The sequence below is a fragment of the Alosa sapidissima genome, chromosome 18 (genome assembly GCF_018492685.1).
Source record: "Alosa sapidissima isolate fAloSap1 chromosome 18, fAloSap1.pri, whole genome shotgun sequence".
NCBI lineage: Eukaryota > Metazoa > Chordata > Actinopteri > Clupeiformes > Clupeidae > Alosa > Alosa sapidissima.
Window position 1 is genome coordinate 22,835,839 of NC_055974.1, and position 22,469 is coordinate 22,858,307.

At 40.9% G+C, this 22,469-nt stretch overlaps 1 protein-coding gene and 1 long non-coding RNA gene across 2 annotated transcripts in view; one reads left to right on the plus strand and one right to left on the minus strand.

Annotated features, from left to right (window-relative positions):
- Positions 1 to 22,469, plus strand: part of LOC121689698 (phospholipid-transporting ATPase ABCA1) — a 219,180-nt gene that overhangs the window by 94,805 nt on the left and 101,906 nt on the right. Inside the window, exons 17-18 of the mRNA XM_042069737.1 lie at positions 4,208 to 4,430; positions 11,479 to 11,700. Coding sequence (XP_041925671.1) covers positions 4,208 to 4,430; positions 11,479 to 11,700 — 445 coding nt within the window. The remainder of the gene's footprint in view (positions 1 to 4,207; positions 4,431 to 11,478; positions 11,701 to 22,469) is intronic.
- Positions 4,179 to 22,469, minus strand: LOC121689714. Its single transcript, XR_006024852.1, has 3 exons — positions 22,183 to 22,469; positions 13,895 to 13,915; positions 4,179 to 4,192 (listed from the first exon to the last, which is right to left on the minus strand). It is a non-coding gene; the product is annotated as an uncharacterized LOC121689714 (long non-coding RNA).

Genomic DNA, 22,469 nt, shown 5'->3' on the forward strand with positions numbered 1-22,469 from the left:
GAAGCAACACTCATCAACTTGACCTCTGGCCTAATAGCCTAACCTTTGATATCACCTGATGTAATGTCGCTATGTCTGTCACCATTGCGTCAACATGTACTTGTCAACAATCCACTACACTGTATGTCGGGGCCGTCTTTCAGTACCACATAATAGTTCAGACTTTGGTGCCCAGAAAATCCTCCAAACTGGAATGTTTTGTTGTGAGCAGAGCCACTTAGTTCTATTAGGGCCCCCTTGGACCCGTCTCCAATGCGTGTGCCGATTCCTCTTAAGCTGAACTGTATAAAGATGCTCAGGAGAGTTTTTGGAAGGCCTCACCAGAATTGGCATTGATTTCCAATGCTGCTTTCCGCCTGAGCTTTTATGCGGAACTAATTTCTGCTATTTAGTTCTCGTGCTTTTAGAAAAAAAATACACCATTTAATAATTCTGAGAGCCCTGTATAAAAAGCTGTGCTTTCATCTCCTCACATGGCTTCTTGACATTGTGAATCTATGTACATAGATTTTTGTGTGGTTTTTGAGAGACAAAAAATGAGATAACCATAAATTATTTCAGATTATTTCGTCTGTGATTTCAAGTGAATAGACATCCTAAATGTCAGGTTTTCAGAAGGAATCTGTGCAGGAAATTGTATGTGTGTGTGTTATCCCAGCGGTAGATGCTGCTATGTTAAAGCGAATGATATGTTGGAAGTCTTCAGTCAGTGTGAGGTGCCTGCTCGGCGAGTGGCAAGAGATCCACAGGAGAACAACAAACAAACAAACAAATAAACAGCACAGTGGAGGTGTCAATGAAAAGAAATAAAGAGGTGCTAAAAGGAAGAGAAAGAAGTGCTCACAGAAACAGTTCAAAAAGTTTTTTAAAAAAAGAAGAGAAAAAAAGGAACCATGAAAAAATGGATAAAAACCAGACGGAAATACGTGTAAATTGAAACAAAGTTGAATACAAATTGAAGAAAAGTTAGTTGGAGAGTAAGAAAGCAAAAAGGGCAAAAAAGCAGAACAAGTGTAACACAATGTTGTGGTGCATCGTCCCACTGACGTAGGCTGATAACAACAGGAGGGCAGGCGAGGGGCCTACTGTATATAAGACTCTTCTCATCGGGTAAATGGGCTCGGCTCGGCCCCACTGGATTGCATAGTAATCTGCAATTAATATGAGGTGTGGGGCCAGCCATGTTATATTGACTTTAAAAGTGCTTTTTGTCCTCCCAGGGGAGGTGTGAGGTGCGGCTTCCATCTCTCTCCGGATGTCACCATTACAAGCTTTGTCAGCTCCGCTAAATCATTACAAAGTGAGAGGCTCGCCCGGAAACCAGAGAGAGAAAAATAAAGAACAAAGGGGACTATGACAAAACAAAAATCTAAATTAATAAAACATGTGGGCAATTGTGATTCAGTGACCAACCCCCCATCGGTCCTCCCCGCTCTCTCTCCCCCTTAAGACAACTCTCTCCGCTCGCCTGTCATGATGTTGTCATAGAAACGGGTAGAGTGGGCACTCTGCCCATCACGATTTGCCAAAATGTCAATTCCCCCGAACAAATTCTGGGCTTCTGTAACACCCCCATGAACACCACCTCTTATTTCTTTTTTTAATTAGTTTTTGTCCTTTTCTGCTTCCATCCACCCAAGCAAAATGCAAAATGGGCCAGTAGGTAGGATGGAGGGATGACTCCTCAAGAAAAAAAGAAGAAAAGAAACACTTTCATGTTGATTAAGAATTCCTCAAAGAGCATTTTTTTTTAGCATTTACTGTAACAACTCAGATGGGATATATCATGCTCACCCAGCAGAACACAGTGTACAGCTCTCATGATCATGAAGCCCAACGAAAGGGAACAGAACAGATTATTTAGAAACATGACCAAACACTAAAAAAACACCTAAAGAAACAAAGTTACCCCAGGTTGTATAGGCTTTATATAGGCTATAGTTGGATTTGTATTTGCGCTGTGCACACATTATTGATACATGAAATCTATACGTTGTCAAGCATTGAGAGAGTTTGATGTATTGGAGGATGCTGGATAATAAAGTGTGCGCAGCACTTTGTATCCCAGTCTTGCCAGTAAGATATTGACATGACATTTTGGTGGCCTTATGAAGTGTGTTTAATATAGTCCTTTTGTTTGGTAACAACCGGTCATCATGTGTCTTCCTCGGCCTGTGACGTGCTGTAATAAATGAGCCAGGCGAAGACAAGGCGCCGTCTCCAAGGGTTTACTCAAATACGCAAAGGTTTCCAATAACCTTGCCGCTAAATCCATAAAATCCTGTGGGGCCAAGCTTTGATTACAAATACTCTATCGAGCCTACATTGTCCAGACTCCAGGGGCCATCAGTTTTCATAAACTGGCATTTGCCACGTCAATATATTCTTTTTTTTTTTGTATTACAGCAGTCAGTCAAAGGATCAAATTTGGTAATGTATTCACAGCAGAGATGAATCAGTGAGCTCCACTCTTAAAACGAATGTGTTGGAAACAACACAAAATGTGTTGTCCCGATCTGGACACAAAGATGTGCTAAAAACAATGCAAGTTGTGTTGTTGTTTTCAACAACAAGTTATGTTATTTTCAAAGCAAGTTGTGTTATTTTTCAACACATACTGTGTAACGAATAACAAAAGTAATGTGTTGGAAACAATCTGGATATCTGGACGCAAGTTGTGTTGTTTTCAACATATTCGCTTTAAGAGTGTAGTACCCTTGCTCTTGTTTTTAACACATCTCTGTGTCCAGATAGGGATAACACAGTTAACACATTTGTTTTAAGTGCGTATGTGTGATTATTCCACTGCTTGGTTGAATTTCCCATTGTCCTACGTAATTTAGAACGACCATTAACCGTATGTTATCTGCACACCTATGAAGTAGATCCATTTTTTGGCCGTATCACACTTGTATATTAATTCGCCGAACTCGTTGTGAAGTTTAAATGAACTGTCACGTTGCATCCGAGCTGTAAAATGCAGACATTCAGAACATGGCAACATTGTTGCATATGACGGAGGTGGCTTTTAGCTAGATGGATGACAGCAGGCTAAGTAAAAGCGATGTTTCAAAGCTAAAGTTCATCAGAATCTTGGGATACGCCCGCTTGACAACGGGAGAGATAGAACTAACGACTGGCCTTTGGCTGTAGCAACCATCCATTTAGAACTAGTAACGGCAGTTTGTCCTGTGAGTTGAGAAATTAGTTGATATGTGTCGGAAGAAATTAGTTCTACAAACAAGACAGTTTTAGCTATTAAAACGTTTAAATTGTAACAGGAAATGAACACAACGCAAGTGGCAACAGTGGAATAAGCGGGATAATGGACTCCACGGTGGTCTGTTCACAGAAGTTAATGCACTGCGAGGTTTAAACGGCCCTCCGCTTCGCGTCGGGGCCGTTTTACAACCTCGACCGTGGTTGAGGACCGTCCCTTACAAATTTGACAAGCAGGTCATGTTCCTGCATGGAATGTGTTACATAGCACAATACCAGGTGTTCTAGGAGCATATCATAAACGACAGAGACGCCACTCTGCCTATTACAAGTCAGTGCATGACCAGAGTTTGAAGCCGTTTTTTTAAGTTATTATATAGCATTGTGTGCAAATAGATACATATGCTATAGTGTTATCTCACATGATATGCACATGACAACATTGGAAAGCAGATTAAAGAAGAGGGTTTCTGTTAACAGAGCAAAGGTTTTCTTTACGAAACAAAGCTCTGCGGCAACTCTCTAAAGTGTTTTCATGTAATGTATGCATATATTTATGCAATAACTGTGTGGCATGTTTATACTCACCCATGCATCAAACAATCTGTTCTCATAACAGGATGATCTTAGGAGTGATGAATTACACCATTGACTCATATGGAAACACTGCATCTACTATACACACACACACACACACACACACACACACACACCCATCCATCTATCCATCTAAACATCCATCCTTTCATCTACCCATCCTCCTCATCCACCTGTCTATCTATCCATCTATCTCCTCATGAATTTATCCATCCATCCATCCATCCACCCATCTATCCATGCATCAAGCCATCTATGCATCTATATCCATCCTTTCATCCACCCACCCATTCATCTCCTCCTCCATCTCAACGCCTCTCTCTCTCTCTCTCTCTCTCTCTCTCTCTCTCTCTCTCTCTCTCTCTCTCTCTCCCTCCTCCACCATCCCCAGCTTCATGTCCAGCATCGGGGTCATGCTGCCCATGTTTCTGGTGCTGGCCTTCATGTACACAGTGTGCCAGATCATCAAGTCCCTGGTGCTGGAGAAGGAGAACCGCCTGAAGGAGGTCCTGCGTGTTGTGGGCGCCCGCAACGGCGCCCTCTGGTTCGCCTCGTTCATCGAGAACATGGTGCTGCTGACCGTGCCCTGCGCGCTTATCAGTGTCATGGTCAAGGTCAGTCGGCCGGCCTGACCGTCGAACCGTCGATTGCAACCGTCGAACCCAGAAAGCAATCACCTGACTGGGTTCTGTGGGCCAGTTCTGGTCCACATTTGGGGCTTATTTGGGTGGAAATCAGCTGGTCAGTGGTTAAGAGCCCAGATCTCAAAGCATCACCAACAGGTTTAACAGTAGAATGTTATTTGGCAGAGCTGTTATTGCGATTGGTTGCATTTAAGGGTAACACTTTACTTGACAGTATCGACATAAGAGTGACATGACACTGTCATGACACATGAATCTTAACCCCAATCCTAACCTCTAACCCTAATCCTAACCCTAACCCTAACCTTAAACCTATAATCCTAACCCTAAATTGTTATGACAAAAAACGAATGTCACTTAATAACAGAAGCGTTATGTCATAAACGTTTATGACTTGTTTATGACATGTTCATGACACTGTCATGTCACTCTTATGTCGATACTGTCAAGTAAAGTGTAACCCATTTAAGTTACATTTAGGTTCATATCCTTTAAGGTCCCATTTACCAATGTGTCAAGAAAAAATACATGTGTGAGAAAATACATGATCCTCAGGGTTAATTACTGTTAAATACTGAGGTGCATGGCTTGTTTAACATCAATACATTATGCTGGATTCTTTTAAGGTTCATTTTGGTTCTCCTAACTTTATTCAGGTCATTAAAATTAACAAACCATTAACATTAGCAATGATCAGCTCTGAATTTAAATTATTGCTTCACTAAGCTTAAGTATTGCATTTAGCTAATGGAGGAACGTAATGGGACCTTGAAGTAAAATGCAGCCTTTTTCTTTCTTTGATGAGAGATAGTTGATGGCCACATATTTGTTATTTACTTACTTTATTTACTACTTTTTTTTAGAAACCGTCTGCTGTTTTGTGCAGAGTGAGCTCAGCATTCCCTTTAATTTTGAAACAAAACAAACAAAAAATGTTGGTGATGTGATGGGTTCTGTTGTACTTTTTGGATGAGCCGGAATAGTGATTGCAGAATTAATCTCTGAAATGAATTGTGTCAAGCGTGAACTGGGTGAACTTTGATTTCAGAAAAAGTGGGTGATTATGCTAATTGATTATGGTTCCATCTGCTCACGCTCTCGCCGGAAAAAAAAAAAATCAATCTCCGATTACAGCATTTGTGCAAAGTGGTGCTTATGATGTAACTATTTGCATCCTAACAGTCCTTTTTTTGTTTGTGTATGAACTTTGTATGAGTGACACTCTTTTCATTTTCTTTTCTTTCTCTTTGTCCTCTGTTAACATTTTCTCTCTCTGACTCATTCACTCATGGAAGACCGAAGACCAGTGACCTTTCGTGAAGCGTAGGTTACTTCTTCCGCTTGCGACAGGCAATAATTTGCTGTCCTTCATTTTGAAGTCCTTGAGTTCACCATAGCCCACTGATTTTAGTGGATTTAGAATATTTTAAAAAAAAAGTCTGTATAAATAACCCTCTCCCATATTTGATCCCCATGCTTCATTTGAAGATTCCATCGTCATGTCTCTGACACCTCATTTTTAGTCGTAAGCCCCTCAGAGTCTTATCAATCACAGCCTTAACCTTAAGGATGAGACGGATGTGTTGTGTTGTGGGCCATCCAAAATATTAAGATCATTTATTGTTTTCTACTGTCACTCTTCCATCAGAAGGGCTTAGACTTTGTTGTGGCCAATTGACCTTTCAGCTCCATTTCATTTGCCACCAACCCAACATTGTTCTTCTTTCTCTTTTGGACTGACAGCTATGGGCGAGGATGTCCTGCTTTAAAAAAAAGCAAGCATCATTTAAACAAATAAAGAGCCGGCAGCCAAACGAAATGGAAAGAAGTGGTTTCTCATTAGGGCGGACTTAATCCATTTCCCGCGGCCTAATTGGAAAAAATCTCCCCTGTAAATAAAATTTACATTTTAACAGCTGGGGCAAAATGTTACTTCCCCCACCGGCCTAATGCGCTGGCCGGCGATCAACAATTTGTAAACATTAATAATGCTAAATTGAGTTAGCCGGGGGTGCCTCAGCATTGGAGGAGGCCGATGAGGAGGAGGTTTGACGCTGAGCACTTGCGTGTTCTATTCACGAGCGCATTCCTAAACGATGATTGCACGCAGCTCTTTGGCACATTAATAAGCGTTGGAAAGCTGTGATAATTATGGCCAACGTGGCATATGGATGCCGGTGAAGCAGTTGTGGCGGCAGCAGCAGCAGGAGCAGCAGTGGCTTTCCCACCTGCTTTCGCAGATGCAATCTGCATTTATTTCCAGCCAAGAGATGACAGCCAGGACATATTATTGATTCATTTGTGTCTCTCAATCGGTTTTATTTGGGTTTTTGGACCTGGCACTTTGAGGCTTTACACAGATTTTAAATGTGATTTACACTTCTTTGCTCTGATGACGTCCTAGGCCTCGGCCTGTGCCAATGTGGTGGTATTAAGCCTACTTATTTGTGTGTAAACGTTTTGTTGAAAACAACACAATGTATGAATTGGTATATTTGTTGTTGTCAGTTTTTAAAGCACAGGGTATTTTTTTAACTTGCTGTACGCCCAAGTAGTACCCGGTGCATTGATATAGACCCTTTCAAGAGAGTTCCATTATCAGCATCATAGTTGGCCCCACAAGGCTTCCGTTTTAACATTCCATATGTTATCTTAATGCAGAGGAAGTAGAATGTTCAAGCATTGTTTTTGTTTTTATTGTTCTATTTTAGGGTCTATATGTGACGAAAAGGGCCACATGTTCAGTATGGAATACCATAGTTACATAGAGTAATAACAGGCATTCTGGACATACCGTGGTAATGAAGAGACACCACTCTCCCTTATGTTAATCATTAAAGAGACTATGAAGCCATTAGTTTATGATAAAAAAAAACATGGTGTTGCTCTAAGTTTCTATGTAAACATATTATTTAAAAAACAACTTACTTGAACACAGATATTCTCCTTTTAATGAGGTGATAGTGGATGTTTTGGTGAAGAGGTGATGTGGATGTTTTCATGTGTAGCCTATTCAAACACAGTGGTTACTGAAAATGTATTTGACACCCAAAGTTAGAAACTGTTTACTATGATGAAATCGATGAAATGTAGTCTCTGCTGTCTGCTTTAATGACCAGCTTGTTGACTGTGTATTGATTACCTAGATACAGGTTTAAACAGGTTCAAGTCATATCACTCCCCATTCCCCTTTGTTTGTTTTGAAGTTTATGTCCATTATGCCATGATGCCATGATGAAATTTCAAAGCCTCAAAGTATTTTCAAACTTAACTGTGGATGTGTTCTGCCTCTCTACAAATGATAAATAGTGTACTGCAATTCAGCTGCACTGGCTTCAGCAGAGCTCAGTTCTCCCCCACCTCCATTATGTATATAATAAGCACACATGGAAGATTAGTCCGGGGTAGTCAAGGCACCAGCCCAAAGCAGAAACTGTTGTAAACAAACAGTGGTCCGCAGAGGAAGATCCCTGCCTCGTTATCCAGCCCTTTGGTGTGTACGTACGTGTGTGTGTGTGTGTGTGTGTGTGTGTGTGTGTGTGTGCCCAATCTGAAACTTGCCAACAATTTGCTACTGTGCCTCTCTAGATGACTTTTTAATTCAGGAATTACTCCCACTATCCAGAGCTTGACGTGGTGCTGTAGCACGCAACCTAAAAAGAAAGGGCTGGAGGTTTGGAGGTTTGGCAGGTTACTTGAAAAGATAAATATGCACATTGCATTTTTAACACATATCAGTAAGTGAGGATAGAACATACCTGTCAACATTTAGCTTTCCAAAAACGGGAGATTTTTTTTCGGGGGGGGGGGGGGTTTATACTGGATCTGTGTTTGCATATTTAATACGTTTCATACACATTCAGTGTTTTAACACTGCATTTCGGTCGTTGCTTTTACCTTACCATTACCTTACGCATGCCAGTTATGTATCCACCAGCTGCCTGCCTGCAGCCTATACTTCCTAAACTCCAAAGCTGCTTGCTGTCAGATTTGGTTCCGAGGGCACAAGTTCAGTGTCTCAACAACACTTAATAATAGTTTATGTGATGTGTTAATCAATTAAATTCCCAACAATTTCCAACAGCTAGTTCTGGAGTAGGCCATTCAACTAGCCCACTTGCTTACGACGAGACTCAGGCTGCGCAGTCGGCACCCGCTTCCTTATTTGGGTTTTGGGTTGCAAGGTTTTAGCCTATGACAAAACGGTTAAAATTGAAACTAAGTGATCGTGTATGTGTATGGTGTATTTCATACACAATCTGGCAACCTGAATGGATCAATGATTTTAAAATGAAATTTGATGGCCATGCAAATTACGGGAGTTTTCCGGGAGAAATAACAAAACGGGAGGGTGCCGGGAGATGACCTTGAAATACGGGAGAAACCCGGGAGTGTTGACAGGTATGGGATAGGAGCAGGTTTCACTCAATGCGTATACTTCTAAACTGTGCTGGCCTGAATAGTTAGAATCCGTAAAGTAGAAGAGAGGCCACACTATACTATGCATACATACTTTTATTTGCAAATAAAAGTATGTATGCATAGTGCGGCCTCTCTCCTACTTTACGGATTACTCATCAGTCCAATGGTAGAGAAACGTACACACATAGAAAACACTATTAGGTGGAAAAGAAGCATGAGCTCCCTTCCTAGGGCTTGTTTATACCATAGCAGCATCCTTGGACTGAACTGCAAACCGTTGAGAAGACATCAACAGTTTAGACATGCAAATAGACGGCACAACTACTAAATAAGCACAAAGGAGTTCATGTTTATGTGAATTTGCAGGTTTTTGAAATCTACAAGAATAGTATGTGGTCTTTAAATGAAGGTCAAGTGACAGTATGTTGTGACACTTGTTACTAATGGAGATTGGTCCCAGTTGAGGTCCACAGATGTCAGATTTGTCAGTATTGTTCTGTACACCTATGCTAGAGTACATTGAGCAGTGGGTTCTGATGTCAGCGTTGTTCTGTGTGCTACAGGTACATTGAGCTGTGGGTTCTGATGTCAGTGTTGTTCTGTGTGCTACGGGTACATTGAGCTGTGGGTTCTGATGTCAGTGTTGTTCTGTGTGCTGCACCTATGCTAGGGTACATTAAGCAGTGGGTTCTGACGGAGGGTGTCATACGCAGCGATCCATCCCAGACCTGGCACAGATTGACCCGCTCTGTGCCAGTTTTGGCCCATCTCCCTGTCCATTGGTCAGCTGTGTCCTGTTGTCTTCTTGACCCTGGTGGTGACCCCTCCTGTGCCACCCCCCCCCAACCCCCCCCCTTCCCTTACACACAGGTTCTTGCGTTCACTGGCACGTTCCCTGCCTCTCTATTTAACCCTGGCATGGATCTACTCGGTGGCCATGTTTGTCAAGGCCATGGTGCAAGAGAAGGAGGCGCGTCTGAAGGAGACAGTGAGGATGATGGGTCTGCAGGGCGTCACCTACTGCCTGAGCTGGTTCATCAGCATCCTTGTGCCGCTCAGCATCAGCGCCCTGCTCCTCACCCTCATCCTCAAGGTGATTCCCAAACACTGATTCACAACGATTCACAAGTGGTGATTCAGAAACACTGACTCATGTCACTGCACTGAGTCAGTTTAGTGATTCATACGTATTGCTGAACTTAAATGATTCACTGAATCATTTTAGTGATCCATATATAATCAATTTATATAATTTATATTCATTCACTGATTCATGTAACTGAATAAAATGATTCACTGAATTATTGCAGCAGTTCACTTCATGAACTCGTAGCGACAGACATGAGTTATTCACTTCACTGAGGAACATTCACTGAAAGTAGTGAAGTAAAAGGACTTTATTCAAAAAGTTTTAGGAAGGAAATTGATACTCTCTCGCCTTGCAGGTTTCCTTCAAAACAGGAAAAACTGATGGCATCATCCATTTTGAGCAGTAAAGGATAATGCAAAAATGGCAGCAGTGTGAAGTTATTCATGCACATGTTTCTGTTTGAAATGAACTCTGCAGGAGGGGCAAGTCTTGGAAAACGAGAGGAGATGAACATCTGGTGCCCAGTGTTGGCAGAACCTGGGATGAGTCACTTAAATTTGTCATCCTGGAGACAAAACGGTTCTCCTGAGCAGAAGAAGTAAAAAAAAAAAAAACATAGAGCCAGTCGACAGAAAAGATTCGAGTCCCTCCTATGCCTCAGTGAATGTCTAAACAGCAGTAAAGAAATGCAGAGTGATCGACAAGGGGATGAGTCATGAGTTTAAGAACGCCTCAGGAACCAGGCTATCTTAGATAATAAGCTCTCCATGCACATGTTTAAGTGCAAGGTAATTAAACTCACTTCCTGGTATCTCCCCTTGAGACTCACAATGCATTTCACTTATGCCATCGCCAAGAACTCATGGTCCTGTCATGTGGTGCATCCTACATCATCTATCTATCTATCTATCTATCTATCTATCTAGACATGTCTGTCTGTCTGTCTGTCTGCCTGCCTGCCTGCCTGTGTCAAGCAAACCTTAATCAATGTGGCACAGAGGCTTGTTGAAGCTTTACTGTAACATGTTGTATGGAAAATCTATATTGATTATAACTTTACCTCTGTGCCATTTTGATCCTTATAAACAATATGTGTAGTGTTTTGTAGTGTGAGTTCTCAGAAACACTTTACTTGGATAATCCACCTATGTTGAGATTCAAGTTAGGTATGTGAAACCACATTAACCAAACTCATCCCCTACCCTTACCATAACCATACCTTTTAACAGTGTGTTAGTGGTACGTTGATAATCTGAGCTTCTGTAGATGGTCTAAAGGGGACTCTACAAGTGAAGTGTAACTGAGTTTTTCACTGTGCGAAACCTGTGATCAAAACATCTATGTAGAACCTGTTTTTATTTCTACAAGCCTCTCCTTTTAGATGCTTTTATAGATAGTCTAGAAAAGCCTCTCCTTAAAAAGACCGTATAGATATTCTTGGTTAACACATTTCCTTTATCACAAAAATCAACTTTGACCTGTATAACTTCCTGTTTTCTGAGCCAGTATGGGAATGTGCTGAGGTATAGCGACCCGTCAGTGATCTTCGTCTTCCTGTTGGTCTTCTGCCTGGCCACCATCATGCAGAGCTTCCTCATCAGTGTGTTTTTCAGTCGGGCGAATCTGGCAGCCGCCTGTGGGGGCCTCATCTACTTTGTGCTCTACCTGCCGCACTCGCTCTGTTACGCGTGGAGCGAGCAGATGACCTTCCCCATGAGGATTGGTGCGGTGAGTTATGAGTTCCACCAAAGTTTCTTTTGAGCCATCTCTGGTTCCACATTTTGCCCTTTTTCACCAGCAGAGAACTGGTTCCGTTCTGGTTCAGAATTTTGAAACAAACATCATTTTCCCCTCTGAATCTAAGTGGATGTGTCATTTTACAGTTCAGTTACAGTATGTTCACAACACCCTCTTGTTGATAATGTATCCTTGGTTCTGTTCAAAATTGGTGGAAATGCGGGCTGGTTTGCTAAATAGCACCAAGGTGCAAAGAATTCTAAACTGAACCGGTTCAAGAGCCAGTTCTCGGTTGGTCGAAAAACGCCCAGGGAGAGTTTACCCATTTATATTCATGTTTCCAGAATGCATTGTATCATTCAATTTGTGTTTAAATACTCCATGTTCTGGTCTGAATGAATGGAAAAAATATTGACGTCAAAAATATTGATACTCTAACAGTGAACTACACAACTGTGTGAATGTGCTAATTTGTTTGTGACAATAACAAACAATAACAAGTCCAGTCTGGAACAGGTGATTAGGCCTGTCAGATCATGTCACCAGCCATCCATATGTGGACTTCTCAAACACCCCCCTGATTAAATAAAGGAAAAATAAAAAATAAAAATATACAAGTTCATTATACAGCAGCTGTTTGTTGTTTGGTTTGTTTGTTTGTTTTTTCTGAAAACCAACATGGTATGTGACAGCAGAAAAGTAGCAAACTAATTCTGAATCAGACTACTATGCATTTACTGCAATACAAATGCTTTGTATGCTGGTTTGACCCGTATCTAAATAATTTTGCTTAGCTACCCAGTGGCTTTTTTCAGTGGCTCCCATGAACAGTTTTTTTTTTTTCCTGTTGCCTTGTATTTTGCTGTGAGCACTTAATAGCAGCATTCAAGCTAGTATGCTTTTGATTGAGATTTCAATGTTTTTTTTTGGTTGTTTTATGTGGTGACACATTGTCCATCTGACAGAGGTTAATGGTTTAATAACAAAAGGAAAGAAATCCAGAAATACTTCTTGATGGGGTTTAACATGGGGACATGACACCCCACTTTGTAAATTATGTTTTAACAAACTATTATTATTTTCACATTTTAAATGTGGCAGGCCTAATTATCTCCATGCATTTTACTTCATTTTATTCCGACATGTAAATTACAACGTGTTCCAGCTCTTCCACAGACAACCTCATTTCATTGCCTCCACCACAAATGAAGGTTTAATTCCAGTGCTTCATCAATTACCCTCTAGACGTACAGATCAATTTGAATTCAATTTACCAGAGACGTGCAATTCTCTCATTGTCATGGCAACACTGTGGTTTTACACACAAGCCTGGTGATGACCCGTCTCTAGAACAATGTCCTGCTCTTTTTTGGATGAAAAAAAAGTAATAAATACCACCCTTGGACTCCATTTCCCATAGTCACCCATCAAAATGACCTTTTTATGTGGGATGTGGGTAATCTGTCCTGCAGGGTGTCTTTTCCAAAGATGCTGGCAGTAATCTTCATTGCCAGGCTAGACATGGAAACTTCTAGAACATTTTTCACACTTGCTGTGTGCTGCCATCACCTGGATTAGTGTGATGCAGAGGTCTTCCTCTGGTCTTGGGCCAGATATGTGGGTAGTTTCACAATCAGGGTGAGCACTTCAATCTTTTATAGAAAATTAGACTTGATTGCAGAATTGCCAATGACTAGTCACTGTTTAACATTTAAATTGTATGTCCATCTCTAAAAGCATAACGTGCGCACATCCAAGAACAGGTGCTAGATAAAAAAAGTATCGCCGTAGAAAATATCAAGGAATATCCGCACACTAGCTCCCCTTTTACTTGTTTATTTAGAATAACATCAGAACACCTTCGAAATAAACAACTGAAAGGGGCACTAGTGTGTGGATATGTCCATCTCTTAAACATCTATGGTTTTCTTTTCGGTTTCTGCAACTCTGTCTCTTGCATGACTCCTGTCCATGTCATGGTATGAATGCAGAGAAATATGCACACACACACACACACACACACACACACACACACACACACACACACAAGCACACACACACACACACACACACACACAGACATACACACACACGCACACACACACACACGCACACACACACACACGCACACACACACACACGCGCGTGCACACACACACACACACTGTTTACTTTCAACACACACACACACACACACACACACACACTCACATAAACACACACACACGCACATTGTTTACATTAAACACACATGCGCACACACAGACATACCCACACACACACACACACACAAGAGTTTAGAGTGCCTCTCCCTATAAGCAGCCCTGCCTATTGTTGCTACAGATGAATAGGCCTCTCTCTCCATTTGCATGATCTATGGTCTCATTGCATGGGCTGACAAACACTGCATTCCTATAGTTTATTTTCCTGCTTATACATACATACACTATCACACACAAAAACACACACACACACACACACACTTGAGAGTCTTATTGTTTATGTGCCCTGCATATAAATTGTATTGTATACACACACACACACGCACGCACACACACTATACATACACATACCTGGGAGTCTTATTTGTTTATATGCCCTGCATATATACACTGCCACACACACACACACACACGCACCTGGGAGTCTTATTAGTCTCAACCTAATCTGCATCTCTTCCATCACACACACTGTGTCTGACTCTTGATGTTGCTTGTGTTTGTCTTTCATAATCTGCCTTTATGTTGTACGCACATTTGCGTTCAAATGAATAGCCAATAAAGTGAATTTCAGTTTGTCAAAGCAGTCACAAGGACTCCAATGCATCTGTGCTGTGTAATGTGCCATTGTTGCCTCTGGTGTGTTGTTTGGGACCAACCATTCTCTCAGGTCTGTGTTGTGTTTGTAAAATCGGTTTGATTGGCAGATATCTCACACACACTTTTGTGTCTCCAGACTGTTTGTGTTTGCTCTCGTGGTTACTGGAGAGTGTTTTGGAATTCTGCCTGACTGCTAAACCAGTCCCAGAATCCGCCAGTTCACCACCTGTCAATCAATCAGGCCATTTCAGAGGGGTCACGGAAAGGTCATCTCCTAACCTTCTCATTATCACTCAGTGATTGGTCCAGACACAGCTTGGATGATACAATTAAATGTGTGTGTGTGTGTGTGTGTGTGTGTGTGTGTGTGTGTGTGTGTGTGTGTGTTTGCATACATGTACAGATTTGTCTGTGTGTCTGTTTGTGTGTCATGGTTTTTTGTGTCTGTCAGGGGAAGTAGGTGTGTGTGAGACAGGGACAGGAATAGATACTTTGTGTGTGTGTATCCTCTTTTTTTGTGTAGGATGGTAGTTGCGCATGAGACAGGGAGATGGATAACTGTCTGTGTATATGCAAGCATGTGTGTGTGTTGACACAGACAATGATAGCCCTTTGTCTTCGTCAAGACTGGGGGCATTCACTCATATAAATGTTTATATATCTCTCTTTTCAAAGCAACACAATCACTTCGAATGGGGCAGAAATACTGAAATACACACGACTAGATTCCAATAGCATTTAAGACAGGGGTCTCAAACACCCGGCCCGCGGGCCAAATCCGGCCCGCGTTTGGCCCAATTCCGGCCCGCGACGTATGTCAAAATAATAATGTAATCCGGCCCTTGAGGCTATGTTTAATTGCGACAAACAAAGATACTGATTAAAGTAGACGATAGATCCAAGTACGGTGACAAATCTCATTTGTAGCCTACTCTGCTCCACTATGTGCTAGACATCCAGAGCTTGATTCAAACCCAAAATCGCTGCGCAAAGTTGTCAGGAAATACTTGTATTACACGCGAGAAACACAAAGACGTGCATTTGTAATGACGCGGAAGCGATGCAGGCCATAGTTTTGCACAAATTGAAGCAGAAATGGGCCTACACCTAATGTTGAAAAACGTTCACGTGTGATGAAGTCTTAGGTAGGCTATGTTATTCACCTATTCTGATTCTGAAGGAGAATATCCTTATTATGATCGATCGTCTATTGACAGTGATAGTCACAGTGCGTCTGTGAATGGAGGTGCGTCTTTGTGTGTACGACGGTGTCCACTAAGCATACCATGCTTATTTTAACCCTCTGCCCAACATAGCTTGGAGGTTGCAGTGGTAATCGTGATGAAAGTGTCCGTAATGGACGTGGTACAGACAGCAGGGCTAGTAGAAACAGGGCTCTAAAGAACTACAAAGTCACCCGCAATATGATGCGAACTTCTGGGTACTTAGATTACCCGCGATAGGAACTGATTTGACCAGAATACTTTATTGTAGGCCTTGTGGTTTAGTAATACATCACTAAACCATACATCTTAGGTGTTGGTATACATCTTAGGTATTTTCCTGTTAATTTGTTATGTGGGTAATATGACAAAAAGGAAAGTAAACCTGCTCAAATATGTTCATCCAGTATTTACTGAAAGGTGCATAATTTGAGGTGCTTGCCATCCAGTGATGGGTACATTTACCCCCTTCATAAACTTTTGTTTATACTCAAAGATTTTTACATTTACAGTAGGACTTTATCTCTGACCACTTTTAAGCCATGGCCTTTTGAAATTTTGATATAAAAATCCAATGGTGTTGCTTTCTTAACCCTGACACCTAGTTTGCCAGGTTTAAAAAAGTTATGAGAGGAAAATATTTTTATTTGGTGTGAAACACACACATACCCGTTTTTATGCTTTTTGTTTGTTTTATAATTTGTATTAATATTTATTTTATCATTATTTTATTTATAAGCTAAGGTTGCTAGCACAGGTGTCTAAAACTAGATGAAAACACGTGCACTTTCTGTTTGCAGTTTTGTGTGGTATTTGAAAAAAAGAACATTGCATTTTCAGAAATAGCCGGCCCTCCAATCAGAGGACGTTGGCAGAATTGGCCCCCAGCTCATTTGAGTTTGAGACCCCTGATTTAAGATATATGTTTGTTCATTTAGCAGACGCTTACATCCAAAGCGAAAGTAACATTCACATGGGGGCAGCCGTAGCCTACTGGTTAGGGCTTCGGACTTGTAACCGAAGGGTTGCCAGTTCGATCTCCGACCCAGTAGGAAAAATGTGGGAGGGGAAGTGGTTGAGCACTGCTCTCCCATGCCCACATCCACAGCTGAAGTGCCCTTGAGCAAGGCACCTAACCCCTCACTGCTCCCCAAGCGTCGCTGTAGCAGGCAGCTCACTGTCAGTGGCGGACCGTGCGTTCAGTGGTTAGGCCTTCAATGATGACTATTTTTTGACAAAAATAATAATAGGGGGACGTTACGAGGGAGATTTTTTTTTTTTACATTTCAGAATATTCGTTACACAAACAATTAATGCTCCGATTGCTTATTGGTTAACAGATCATCCTCAGCAGCAAAGTAGGCTGCTAGGCTATTTATTTACCACCCATATTCACAAGTACATTATAAACTGCTGCCTGCTGCTGTCCAGTAAAGACGTGCAATTTAGTCCATGTCATATTGAAAGTGAACACCAAGTGTACTCAAGTATGGGTTTGTGCAGACTACTTTGAAATATTTAGGCTATCGGTTGCCTAATTTATGTTCATGACTCGCATGCACATATAGCACTGCCACCGGTCTACAATGATGTGTCCAAACCATTTAGTAGTTTAATCTGACATCAGCAAACTTGCTTACTGTGGCTCTCCTATTTAGCTGTAGCTCTAACGTTAACGTTACAGTGCAACTGTTCTAGGTGCCGCGCTGCTCTGAACGTGGAACTACAGTAGGCTATCCTACAGTGTTTGCCAAGCGTAGGCTATTTCGCGGTAGGCCTACACTATGAGAAAAGGTCTCAACAGAAAATGATTAAAAAAAAAATGTCACAGCACACCACCATGCTATTAAACATATAAGTCACCAGATGTATTGCCGTATATCTATGTGTATTGCCCTAATGCTGCTGCTTGTTGGCTATTTTAGAATGTCTGATGGTCTGATTTCACCAATAATTTCCACAAAACTCAGAGAGATAAAAAGTCAGACTAAACTAGCAGGGCAGGGAACCAAAGACAAATGACAGTTTTCACATAGATGCCGATCCAGACATCTTCACCAAAGCGACCAACTCCAACACAACTTCAAGCTAGACTAGCCTACAGTAGAGTAACCAAGCAGACACTGCAGTATGCAAGCAGCACAAAAACAGTTTTTTTTATATAGAAAAGGGCCAGATAACAAGCATCTATAGTACTACTGTACTACAAGTAGTGATGGGCAAATGAAGCTTTGGTGAACCACTAAACCACAGCAGTGTGAAGCTAGCAACACTAATGAAAAAAATCCAATATGGCTGCCACATGTAGATTTTTCAACATAAAAGTCCTTACCCAAACCAGTATATGTAACCAAAAAAATTGGTTTCCTAAGGACTTTTATGTTGAAAAATGTATGTGTGGCGGCGGTCTTTTTGCTTTTCGCTAGGTTCACACTGCTGTGGTTCAGTGGTTGACCAAAGCTTCATTTGGCCATCACTAACTACAAGTCTATGTTATCAAATAAACATGAAACAAAACTGACCAATTCCTGCATACAGTAGGTTACCAGCTACGTGCAGAGCTAGCTGACGTTATGTGCATCTTGCTAACATGTAGTCCAGCTGACACTGTAACGTTACATTAGCCTATATTATTTTGCTTAATGAAGGCGTATCAATATATATTTTTTAAACAAAAACGGTCATTTTACTGTTCATAACTATAACCATAGTCATGTCAGTGTGACATGTACTTTTCCAGTGAATGTCTGTCTGTCTGACTGACAGAAGTTGCTCACAAAGTTCATCACATAAAACAGACAGAATTTGTGATGAACGGTTCCGGGTATTCTTTTCGAACTTTGCAGGCCCAACTGCAGTCAGACCTGCCTACCTCGCCATAACAGGTCGATTTGATTGGCTAATCAGTCAGATGTAGCCACCAATCAAGCCGAATCCAAACATATGATTTCTAATGGTTGCTTAGGTACCGAAAACGCAGTGATTCCTTGTGAAGGCCTGATGCGGGACTTAACAAGAGAAGACGTGCGATTGGATAAAAATGTATCGCACCCCCTCACTATTTGTTCACACAATCTGCCAATCAAATCACATATCGGACAGCGGTGGGATATCAGTAGCCAAGAACGATCGGGGAAAGAGAAGCAGAAGCAAATAATAAATGCTAAAGTACAATGTTATTAAAGACACTATTATTTTTCATTCGTTTGAAAATAGTTAGGCCTTCAGAGAAGGCTTTGAAGGCCCTGACGGTCCGCCACTATATATATATATATATATATATATATATATCCAGACTACAGTGCAGAGGAGACCTTAGGAATAATTACTACTGCATCAATCAATAGAAAGACCCCATAATTGGGGGGTACTGCTCCTTCACTTCTTCTATGACCATCATGGTCCCCTACCATATCAATCCCCACCATGATCAAGTGCAACTCACACAAGGTCTAAATACAGTATGCGACAAACTGATAATCAGTACTAGGCTACAGAATATCTCATCGTTCTTATATATCAACATATATATATATATATATATATATATATATATATATATGTCGTATCCCTGCGGCCTGCTCACGGCTTTCATCCTGTGCCTCTCCTGTCTGCTGAGCACCCCTTTCCTTAACACATATGAACAGTGTATAAAACCTAACTGCACCTACACTTTTAATGTAATTGTTTGTAGATCTTAGTGTTAATATTTCCTTCTTTTAGCACCAAAAAAGTGCCTGATGTCTGTGTGCCCTTTCCTTCTCCTCATAGTGTCTCTTTGAATAAAATAAAATCCTAATTTTATTAAGATAGTATCAGGGTTCTCAGATTAAGCTACATTTATCGAGCTAAAAATATAAAATAATAGAATGTAAAAACAATATTAACCAATTAAAAACACATTCAAATACTAGCACATACTATTTAGCCTAGGCTACTTGGGTCTTTTTGTTTCCACAGGTTTCACTGATGTTATGGAGCCTAGGCTTAGCTACATCAGACCCTCTTGTGCATACTGGTACTATAAAAACACAGGATCTGTGCCAAACTAATTTCAAAAGGGCACAATCATTTATTCAAGATAAAATTAGAATAATCATAGGCTATGGAGTTCATCTCCTTAGAAATGACAATCGATTTTACCTCACCACAATGTAAAGCTTGATTTAAATAGAGAATTAGCCTATTTTGCTAACTAACCTTGGTAACTAACCAAGGTCCACTTTACTAGCCTCAGTGGGTAAGTAGCAGGTAAATAGCCAGTAATTCAATGTATGAAGACGTGACATGAGCTATGAAAAAACAAAACACGTTTATAAATGAAGGTTGTAAAATAACACATTTTCAACAAGCTAGACGTCAGCTAGCAACTTACATTTACCCATGCACGTCAGCAGCAAACCGAATTTAGCCTACTGGAGGAATTTACCTAGCGTTTTGTCATTCAATGTTGACACTTGCTTGTGAAGTTAAAGTCGTTCTCTATCTCAGTTGCTTCTAGCGCCACGGTGGTTAAAAATGGTACGGTCCACTGTCTGAAATCGCTTTACATTAAAATGTTCCTATGGTGAAAATAGGAGTTGACTTGTATTGTAACTGTAATGATATTTTTTCACAATATCAGAACAATTATCTGACCCCCCAAAAACTGATATTTCTGTCTCTTTGGGGGGTACTGGGTCTTCATTGGGGGGTATAGTACCCCCCAGTACCCCCTGTAATTCGAACTATGCATAAGAGTATAAGAGTGCCGGAATGACAAGTTCTGGTCAAAGTGTGACAGGAGGAGAAAGTGGTAGAGGAGGGAAGAGAGGGAACGGCAATCAGTTTCACATTCATGTGCAGTGGTCTGAATGAGGTGGCAGAGGAGATGAACACTATGACAGGGTAATGATTAGAGACCCCAGTGATGAGACAGATTAATGTTTGAGTTCCTCTAGAATCTCTCTCTACGTGAACATGGTGTGTGTGTGTGTGTGTGTGTGTGACATGTGAGCCTGAGTCTGTGAATGAGTTGTATCAAGCTCACACTGCTTCGGGTCTTTCATGCACTGACAAGATCACTATGAAACCACTGGAAATGTAAAAATGATAGGGAATTGAAGTGATCTTTTTTTCGGATATGTTTTTGGGTCAGGGGGCTGAAAGCCATTCACATCCCTGACAGATTAGATTTAGCACCTGTTGAATGGCCAAGCCAAGACTAATAGATGGTTGAAAACATGTGAAATGTCTGATGTGCGAAAAAAAATAAAAAAATAAATGCCAAAACGGAACTCATGCCACATTTCCAATAATCATTCATATGTTTTCACACACACTTTTCCTATGAACGTTTCGTTTCATCTGAACTTTTTTTATCAGGCAGTTAGCATTTAGGAGGCTTTCCATCAGCATAGTAATCTGCATACTGTCACAAGCTTTAGCCATAATACTTCTTTCTTATCTTCAAACGTGTTCTTAAGTGACACCGCAAAACATTATTGCACGGTGCATGTGCTGTTGGATCCCAAGTGGAAAGGGACCTTTGTTTTGAGAAAGAAAAAAAAAAGAGACTTTTATTTTGAAGAGGGAAGTAAAGACTTTACAGTTCTCATGCCAGAAAGGAGGCAGTGCAGAGTTATCTTCAAGCACATGTAGTGAGAAGCTGTGAAGTTGAGCTGAGAAGCACATGTTGAACTGTTGTTAATGATAGTGAAGTGTGGAAAGACTTAACTTGCTGGGCATTTCCAGGTATGCTACTGGTAGGATGATGGTTTGATGTTAATATATTTCAGTAGTGTAATGTTAAATGCAAATTTTGTTGGTAAGAGTGCTAAAGTTAATGTAGCTAATTTCTAACTGCCTTGTGCTCATGTTAGCTCATGTAATAGCATGATAGTAGTAGCATGGGAGTAAAACCACGTAGTGACTGCTTTTGTAGTAGTGTTGCATAGTTAAATGAATGTAAGGTTAAGGAGAACTTTATATTTGTTTGTATATTTGAAGGTAGGCAGTTTTTAGTAATTGCTGTATTTTGTGTTTTGTTTTCTCTTTTCTTGTAAAGGTTTTCAACCTGACATAGTCTGACATAATCTGATGTATACTGACTTAAAAATCTAACTAATAACAAGTCATAATTGAACATGAGAAGCTAACTAAATAAAACAAAGAAGAAAGATTAAAGAAGAAGACGTGTGAGTTGATTCCAACTGATGTAACCCTGTTGATGACCAAGGCCTTTTTCAAGTTTGGGCAGAAGTGAAGTAGAAAATCCCCTGAGAACTTGACAGTGCAACAATCTAATCTTAAATAATTACAATTATTTATGTCTTTGTGTGGTATATAGCCTACTTGCGATGCTTACATGCAGATGTCAAAGTGTTTCTATTTTCGTATTGATGTGAATTAATGTGTAGATCCGAAGTTTAAATGCGAAGCCTAGCTGTGACGTGTTATGCCCCCTGCTAGGGTCAGGGAACTATAACAAAGCTAAATAAAGCAAGGGCAAAACACGGCAGACAACGGTGGATTAATGTGAAAATAATCAATAATTTATTATAATTAAACTAGGCAAAAATTAACATTCAAAACAATATCAAGCCACGGCCAGAAGGCCGCAAAAACGAAGCCAGAAGGCCAAAAACGAAGCCGCCCAATTTCCAGGCCTCTATCCCAGACTCTCACTCTGAGAGGGACTGGAGACCTGGACGTAGTGTGGGCAAGAGCGGAAGCGGAG